The sequence below is a fragment of the Athene noctua genome, chromosome 13 (genome assembly GCF_965140245.1).
Source record: "Athene noctua chromosome 13, bAthNoc1.hap1.1, whole genome shotgun sequence".
Classification (NCBI taxonomy): domain Eukaryota; kingdom Metazoa; phylum Chordata; class Aves; order Strigiformes; family Strigidae; genus Athene; species Athene noctua.
The window spans coordinates 23,568,529-23,577,330 of NC_134049.1; the positions used below are offsets into that span (position 1 = coordinate 23,568,529).

The following is an 8,802-nucleotide window of genomic DNA, read 5'->3' on the forward strand; positions in this document are numbered from 1 at the left end:
GGTCTCCTACCATGGCTTTCTCCCCTCTGCTGGTCATCAGCATGTTCAGATGCTGGAATGTCTCTTGGCTTGGTGTGGCACTGGGCTCCTGTCTCTCTTGGGAGATGGAGTCTCCTCCTTGCAGATGCTCAAAGGTTTGGGTTGAACTTAGGATCAGTAGTGTGGCAAGGAAAGCCACAATTGGGTTTCAATTACAGGATCACTCTGGGATCTCCTGCCAGGTTTAGCTCTGCCTAGGGGCACCCCGGGGGTGGCTGTGGGACACAGGGTGTATCTACAAGCAGCACTTTCAGAAGTTGCAGAACCAGAGCCTGCAGATCACGGGGCTGTGCTCCACCACCCATTTTGGGCAGCCTCCACTTGCGCCCTTCCCCAGCTGTCCTGCACAATAGAGGACCCCAGGGCTACACCCCTGCCCACAGGAGTGCTTAACCAGATGCACAAGGGGCAGATGCACCAAGTGATCGTCCCAAAGCACACACATGGAGAGGCTGAGTGTTTAATGGTCAGCATCTGCATCTGAGGGACAGCAGAAGGTCCAGCCAAGGCCAATGAGCCTGTAGCAAACCCTGGGGTCTCACAAGGCAGGGCCCCTACTTGAACTAGAAATCCCAGCAATTCCATGAGCAATATGTTTTTTATTTTCAGCAAAGAAGGTTATAAAGTTGCTCCAGTAGTGGGTGGTAATTTTGTGTGAGCTTATAATTTTGTCACACAGCAGTTTGGGTCTCCTGCAGTGAGCAGAGACGGCAGAGACTGAATCCAATCCCCTCCTGGCTGCCGAGAGCCAGGAGCTCCCCTCCATCCCTCACCATGCTGCTTCCACTCCCCATTCTTTCTGCACCAGCCCTGGGGTTCTGCCTTCACACCCCCAGAGAAAAGTCAGAGCTAGTGTGTGCAAAGAGCTAGTTTTATTCACAGGGGCACATAAGACATGAAGAAAGCAGAACACACATACAGGAAATATACAGGGAGGCTCTGCTTTTCATACAAGCAATCACTATTAACAATATTACAGAAAGAATAAATAAAAGTGATGTTGCTACAGGAACCCACAAGAACGATGCTCTCCTCCATTTGCCATGCATGGCCGAGCCTGCAGACCTCGTCCTCCATGGCTGTGTCTCTTCAGTTTGAAAAATACTTCTCCAGTACCTTTGTTAAAAGCCCTGTCTCCTACAAGAAAAGGCACAACAGTGAGACACTGGGTCCCATACACAGCCTCCACCATGGGGCAGAGGATCAGACAAATGTCCCATGCTGGACCATGATGGCACTTTCTGGGGTGGTTTGGGACAGCACATGAGAAGGAAAGAGCTGGGAGCTTGGCTCCTGCCTCCCACCCTGTGCTCCAACAGCTGGACCACAGCTGACAAACACCAGAGGCAAACTTCACCAGCCCACTGAGACAGATGTTCCTCACTGGGTTGAGGAACAAGAGCAGGTTCAGGGCCTGATTCAGCAGAGCACTATGCGAGAAGGCAAAGAGAGACACAAAACACAAGCAGAGAGCAGGGAAGAGTTACAGAGGGATTCTGTGGGATTGCATACTGCCCAGAGGTCCCAGAGCCACGCAGGGCAGCATCTGCCTTCCCACAAACGGGCTCTCCCCACACCCCTGGAGCCGTTCCACTCCACACACATGGTCTCACCCTGTCTCCTGGAGAAATGCTGCTACACACTCAAGATGACAAGGGATGGGGACAATCCTCCTCGGCCAGCCAAATCCTTGTCACACACAGCAACAGGGTGGCACTATGAAGCCCCAGAGTGCTGAGAGCCAAGCCCTGCCTGCCACACGGTTAAAAAGACGAAATAGAAATCCCCATTTGCAGACCCATTCTGCTCTGTGTGACTTCTGCCATCACAAGCACAGAGCAGCACATGGGCTCCCGTTTTGCAAAGAGATGGGAAACATCTTGAGACAAAGTGCAACAGCAGCAGGCAGGGCTAACCCATGCGAAGGGAGAGCAAGCAAAAAGACTAAGCCCTGGGATTTATTTAATGCTTAGAGGGGCCCCACAGAAAGGAAGAACTTGTATGTGAATGATCAGTGATACCCTCAGAGAAGGATATATCCATTGGGTTTTCCCAATAAAAGCCAAGTTTCCTCAATACTTATCTTGCCACGAAGCACAGCACATGTGCTGGAGCAAAGCAACACTTAAACAGTGCATGAACTCCTGCCTCGCTGACCAGGGGGTCCCGAGGAAGGGAGAAGCATCTGTATTTTTCTAAACCAAGTGGAGATGGAAGTGACAGATCCTGAGCAGGAGACAGAGTTTCACGGAGCAGAGCTTTTAAACAGCTTGTTAGGCAGGTGGTGAACAGATCAGCTCAAGCACAGGCTGGCTGCTGACCCCAGGTGTCCAACAACAGTCATACTGAGGGAGAAAGCTGTCAGGGTGGCAGGAATTTGCACTGGCACCGTGTCACCAGCAAGAGCAAGAAAAGTAAGGTCCCACAGAAAAGTGTAACTCAGACAGCACTCAAAGGCACCAGCGAGAAGTAGTCCTGTAATACCAACCTGCAGCTCAGAGGCAAGGATGCCGTGGGGGACAGGTGTGGAAGAAAGGAGCGGGAAGGCAGGAGTGGATTCTAGTCAGGTGCTGAGAGGTGCCTGAAGAGCAGAACCAGACCCATCACCCAGCAAGGTCTCCACTGCCACCAAGAGGACAGCTGGCACAGCAGGGCACTGGCCAAGGAGAGGGGAAAGGCTAGGTGTGGGGGGGAAGGTGAGGGGTAGGAACCAGCTGCACATCAGGCACCTCGATTGTGCAGGGCATCCCAGCTCCTGCTGGAAAGGCATCGGGGCAGTGAGGCAGGCAGCTGCCAGCATCTGTCTGACTGTCAGCCAAATCGCCCTCCAGCAGCAGAGCTGATACCCAGCACACATATGCCAAAGGCTGATGTCCAGTGCTGGGTGCCACCCTTAGAGCACTGGGAACGGGCACTGACAGGGTCAGCAGGGCACCAACACCCAGCTTACAGCCCAAAACAGCACCAGTGCTCAGGACAGCCTCTGCCCAAGCACATCTGCAGTGCGAGCAGTGACCGTGTGACTCACCTAACAGAGGAGAGCCACAGGGATCACTATCACATTCACACCACACGCTCACTAACACAGCGGACGAGGCAGGGCAGCACATCCACCAGCTCTCCCGTCATCTCAGGCAGGTAATGCAGCAAATGCCCTCCTCCTCAAAGGCTGCCCAGGGAGGAGGGAAAAGGGTCCAGAACCTTCACAGCCCTCTCCTCCCTTTCAGCTGCATCCAAGAAGCAAAAGCTGCAGCAGTGTATCAGACACAGCATCTTAAGGGGAGCAGGACGAGCTGGTGTCTTCAGCCATGCCCAGCTGTATCTTCATGGTGGAAAGCCCTCTCTCCCAACAGGACCAGCTCTCTAGGAAAGCCTCAATTTACCTTAGTCTGCTGAAATCAAGTTGAGAACGTGCTTGAACAATCAGTGCCACTCAAGCTCACATCCCTGCAACTCTGTTCCACCTTTGCTTTCCCAAAAAAGCAAAGAATGGGAGCAAGCACTGCCTAAATCTGGATAACAGAAGCTGTTGCAGTGTGACTCGATAGCTCCTCGATGGGGTAGCACATGTAGGATCTGCCTAAGAGGATTTCACCCCTTTTAGGCTCTCAGTTACTTCCTGCAGGGACTAGAAAGGGTGAGACACCAGGGAAGCATGCATGAGGCAACAGACAAGCAGAGCCACACGGACCAAGCAATTCCATCTCCATGTCCCATGTGAGGATCTCTGTGTGTGCACTGCTCCCAGGAGCAGGTTTTCTACCAAGAGTTGGGTGAGCTCTGAGGCAAAACCCACAATGAAGTGGCTGAGGATCTGCTGAGGTGCAGTGGGAGCACCAGAGCTCCTGCCTGCTCCCCAGACCTGCTCTGCAGCAGTACAACGCCCACCCCCCACCTCTGCAAGGCACGCCAACAAAGCTACGTGCTCCTCAGTAACGAGGGATCCCCACCACAGCGACACAGATCCAAGATGGGGGCATCAGAAGCCCAAGACCTCTGCAGAACAGCCTCCTTTCCCCATCACACATGGGGCTGCGTCCCTCTTGGCTTCTCTCTACAGAAATAGAGGGGAGAAAGGATTTCCCTGTCCCTGCAGTGGCTGGGAAAGGGGACATTTCTTCACTGCAGCCACGGTGGCCCATCATCCTCTTCTACATCTGGCCAAGAGAGACCCAGATGCTTCCTAACAACCCCTGGGCTGGAGATCACCACTGCCACAGCTTCATCGCAGCATCCCTTGCTTGTTCTCACACCTTTCCCAAGTATTTGGGACTATTAGCCACTGTCCAGCTAGACACAAGCCTAGGGAGACTTCTCCTCTGCTCCTTTACGGATGGTTTTAAGCAGTTTAAGGAGGGTTAACAGGAGCAGAAAGGGGGGGAAAAACACCTCTAGCAGCCGTGCAGATGCTCCTGCCTCCAGCAATGTTGGCTGTCGCAGATTAACATCTCCACCACCTCCCTGCTCTGAGCATCTCCCTCCATCTTAGTCAATATTCACCTGGTCAGTGAGGTCATATTTTCCTTGGTTCTCATCCAAAAGTCTCTCTCGCAAGAGGATTTTCAGGAGCTCACGGGTAAGCAGTTCCATCATGTCCTCCAGCAAGGCTCTGAGAGAAGGACCGAAGGCCATCGGCACTGCAGGCTCCTGCGGCGACTCCAGGCGCGGGGAGCCCGGGACACTCTTCTTGCCCATGAAGTGACCTGGAACACAACGCGCTTGTGTGTCTGCACAGGCCGGGGGCAGAGGCGGCGGCTGTCGTCTGCTGCCTCATGCCAGCACCAGCCCGCGAGAAGCACCGAGCAAACCTCCCGCCTAAAGTACCCGAGTGCAACCAAGTGAGGAGAGAAGCCCGGCGGTGCCGGGTCCTGCACGGGACTTGGGGGAAACTTCCCCGGGCTCTCCGGGGCTGAGGAGAGGCTGGACCCGTCACCAAGGGGCGAAGCGGGGCGCCGGGCAGCTGGGGCTCGGCAGGGCCGGCGGAGCGGGAGCCGAGGGGGGGCCGGGGGCACTGCCCGAGTCCCACGGCCGCCGCGTCCCCGCCCGCCCTACCCCGGTACCTGTGGCCCAGAGGTTGCCGCGGGGATTGACCCTGATCTTGGCCGCCTGGCTGCGGTGCTCGGCGAAGTCCAGGTGCGCGGCGGGCCCCAGCGCGGCGCCGCACAGCAGCAGCAGGAGGCAGCGCAGCGCCGCCATGGCCGCCCCGGCGGGACCCGCCCGCGCCGCCGCCACCGCCCCACTTATACCCCGCGGGGGCGGGGCCGCCGCTCGCCCCGCCCCCCGGCCTTCCCGCCCTCCGGCCGCGCCCCCGCTGCTCCCGCTCCGCGCCAGGGGCTCTGCGCCCGCCCCGCAACCGCCGTCCCGGGAGGGGACGCGGGAGGGTTTGCCCCCTCAGCCCAGGCTGCCTGGCACAGAATCACCGCGGTTGGAAAGGACCCTGAAGCTCCTCCAGCCCAACCATGAACCTCACCCCGACCCTTCCCAACTCCCCCAGATCCCTCAGCGCTGGCTCAGCCCGACTCTTCAACCCCCCCAGGGATCCCGGGGACTCCCCCCCTGCCCTGGGCAGCCCATTCCAACGCCCAACAGCCCCTTCTGCACAGAAATCCTTCCTCAGAGCCAGCCTGACCCTGCCCTGGGCAGCTTGAGGCCATTCCCTCGGGGCCTGGCGCTGGGGCCTTGGCTCCAGAGACTCATCCCCCCTCTCTGCCCCCTCCTGGCAGGGAGTTGCAGAGGGCCAGGAGGTCTCCCCTCAGCCTCCTCTTCTCCAGACTGAACCCCCCCAGTTCCCCCAGCCGCTCCCCAGCAGACCTGTGCTCCAGACCCTGCCCCAGCTCCGTTGCCCTTCTCTGGCCACGCTCGAGTCATTCAATGGCCTTTTTGGGGTGAGGGGCCCAAAACTGAACCCACTCATCGAGGGGCGGCCTCACCAGTGCCGAGCCCAGGGCTCAGATCCCTTCCCTGTCCCTGCTGGCCACGCTGGTGCTGACACAAGCCAGGATGCCATTGGCCTTCTTGAACACCATCACCTCCTACTTCTGCCCCTGCTTGGAAACATCCTCCACAGTCCTGCATGTGGCCTTGCAAGGACATCAGCCAGCAACCTCAGACACAGCCTCTCTGGGCTCACAGACTGTTATGGGCCCAGTTCTCCTGGTAATAACCACCCTGACCCTCATCGACAGCCAGTTGCTCTCTTTGAGCCCTGCCTCCAGGTACGTGGCCTGGGGGACCTTGTTGGTGAAGACTGAGGCAAAGGCATTGGAGTCCCTCAGCTTTGTGTCAACTATCATTTCCAGCGGTGCCTTTGTGAACACTTCTTCATCCTTCTACAACTAAAGGAGTTTGTTGAGATGTGCAAGGAACATCAGATCTTCCGTATCTAAAGTAGTACTTGTATAACTATAGTTACAGAAGATCTGATATTCCTTGCACATCTCAACAAACTGAGCTTTGGCTTTCCTAGTGTTGTTCCTACAAACCCAGATAACATTTCCAAATTTCTCCTTCATGGTCTGTCCATGCTTCCACCTCTTTCATACCACCTTTTTGCACTGGAGAGAGTCATGAGTTTCATTCCCAGTTCAGCCAAACCCATCTCCCAGTACCTCCTCTTGTGTACCTGATTATTGGGATGGACTCAGAAGATCCTGTCCTTACAGACCTGCCAGCTCTGCTGAGCTCTTTTACTCTTCACAGTGGCCTCCCACAGGATCCCTGAAAGATTACTAGCTCCCTGTAGAGGGTGAAGACCAGCATCTGTGAATCACTACTCACTTTTTTGACTCTTCAGGATCTTGCAGACCATTATTTCCTCATCACTACACCCAAACCTGCCACCAATTATCACATTCCCCGTCAGTTCTTCCTTTTTCATTAATGGATGGAGCTATGTCCAGCCATGCCAGCGGCAGAGATAGTGGGGGCAGGGGGCACAGACTGTTTATGCCCAGGGTTCAAGTAAAGTAAAGTGCATGTAAAAAAAGAAGCATTTGATCAGAGTGCCCCAAGACACAGGTTGTCCTCTATTTCTTCTCATCACCTGCCTGCATCCCATAGAGGCTTTCAGGCTCCACCAGGTTCCATGTTTATACAGGGGTGCTCTCAGAGATTGGACAGCAGCAGGGCAGGCCTGTGTATCTGAAATGGTAAAGAAAAGATGAATAAGAGTGTCCAGAAGTCTTGCCCATCATGCTGAGCTTTGAATTATCTCTATTTTGTGTTGTATACACAGACCACTATCAGGAAGCAGGTCTGAAGGGTTGGGGGCCAGCCAGGATCAGGTGGCCAGCAATGCAGTTCTCTCAACAGCCACAATACCAGAGAGGCAAGCAAAACAGACTCAGAGGTGGTGACCAAGTCCAGCCCATCAAGCATGTTCATGGCAATGAAGAAGGTCCCAGGGCAAGCTGCAGATCAGGATGAGGTCTAGTGGGGGTAACCAGGGTCAGACAATCCAGACAGTTCTATAGTGATGAAATTGGTCTGATATCAGGTCACATCAGTCCATAGCCAGGCACTAGAAACCAATGCTCCTACAACATCAATCAATGACAGACTGAAGGCTTGGGGATGAGCATAAATGGGTTTCTGGGCTCATGGGGGTGGAGGGTGGAGTCCCCAGGTGAGACCCATTAAGGCCTATTAGTGTCCTCAGGGCCCTGACAGCTTCTGCCACATTTACAGCTCTGTAACTCTGCAAGGAGGTGCTAGCTGGTGGGGGAGGAAGCCGCTGAGATGACCCAGTTCTCCCGGGAACTGGCACAGGGAGGATTTATTAGCAATGCCCTCCTCAGCATTTACCACTGTTCAACAGAAAAGGGCTAGAGGAGATTCATTCCTCTTTAACAGCAGGGGGTTAGAGTCCGAACTCCAAACACTGCTCTAAGGTTATGGGAAGGAAAGAAATTAAAAAAGGACATGCATCCTCCCAGACTGTGTGTGCGTCCCCTCAGGTGGCCCGCTGGCTGCTCAGCACATGCTCCCGCACTGCCTGGGAGGTGTGCGGTGGCCGACGAGGAAATATTGCCTTCTAGGTGGTCCATCACCCACCAGGGGTGGCTGCCTCCACTACCCTTGAGCCTACATGTGCCGCAGGTCCTGGGCTGCAACGAGGAATCCTGCTCCTCTTTGTCACCACACTCCTTCCCTGGCTGGTTCGGCAGTGCTGCTGAGCAGGGCAGTGCTGGGCCCACGTCTCTGCTCGTCTTTTGAGGAGGTGGCCTTGCTGGGCGCGCCCCATGCGCCGCGTGGGGTGTGTGAAAATGTTACCCACCAGGGACGTGGCATCTGCAGTACTGAGACCCTGACCCCCATGCTCACATAGCGTCACCTTCATGTCCTCCATCAAGTCAGCCGTTCCAGCCACACACACACACATATTCTTATCTATTTCCTTTTGCAGCCCGTGTCCCTTCTCCAACATGCTGCACTGTCGCTGTGTACTGATAAAACGTGGCTTGAAATGGACTGACATGATCTCAAGCCTTTGTTTTTCAAAACAATTTTAAATTCACTCATGGTGGCAAAAGTGCTAGAAATGTGGGGTGCCTGGAGAAGGCTTGGGATGTAGTCAGGGTAGCAGGAGGAGGAGGATGTGAGGTCCAGAGAGGGCACTGGATGACAAGGAAGAGCCTGTTACTGCCCAGCACTGGCACAGATGAGTCTGGTTTCTCCTCATGCTGGGGCAGGGGCATTACCTGGGAAGCTGAGCTGCATTCCTCCACAGGTGCTTTGGAGCTGCTGGCTCCACTGCACAGGCAA

General features: G+C 55.3%; 1 protein-coding gene across 1 annotated transcript; it reads right to left on the reverse strand.

Annotated features, from left to right (window-relative positions):
- Positions 1 to 897: 897 nt before the first annotated feature.
- On the reverse strand, positions 898 to 5,258 carry NMB (neuromedin B). The gene is made up of 3 exons (XM_074917375.1): positions 5,100 to 5,258; positions 4,540 to 4,742; positions 898 to 1,176 (listed from the first exon to the last, which is right to left on the reverse strand). The coding sequence occupies exons 1-3, from the start codon at positions 5,233 to 5,235 to the stop codon at positions 1,129 to 1,131; spliced, it is 387 nt and encodes a 128-aa protein (XP_074773476.1). The 5' UTR covers positions 5,236 to 5,258; the 3' UTR covers positions 898 to 1,128.
- Between the last annotated feature and the right edge of the window lie 3,544 nt (positions 5,259 to 8,802).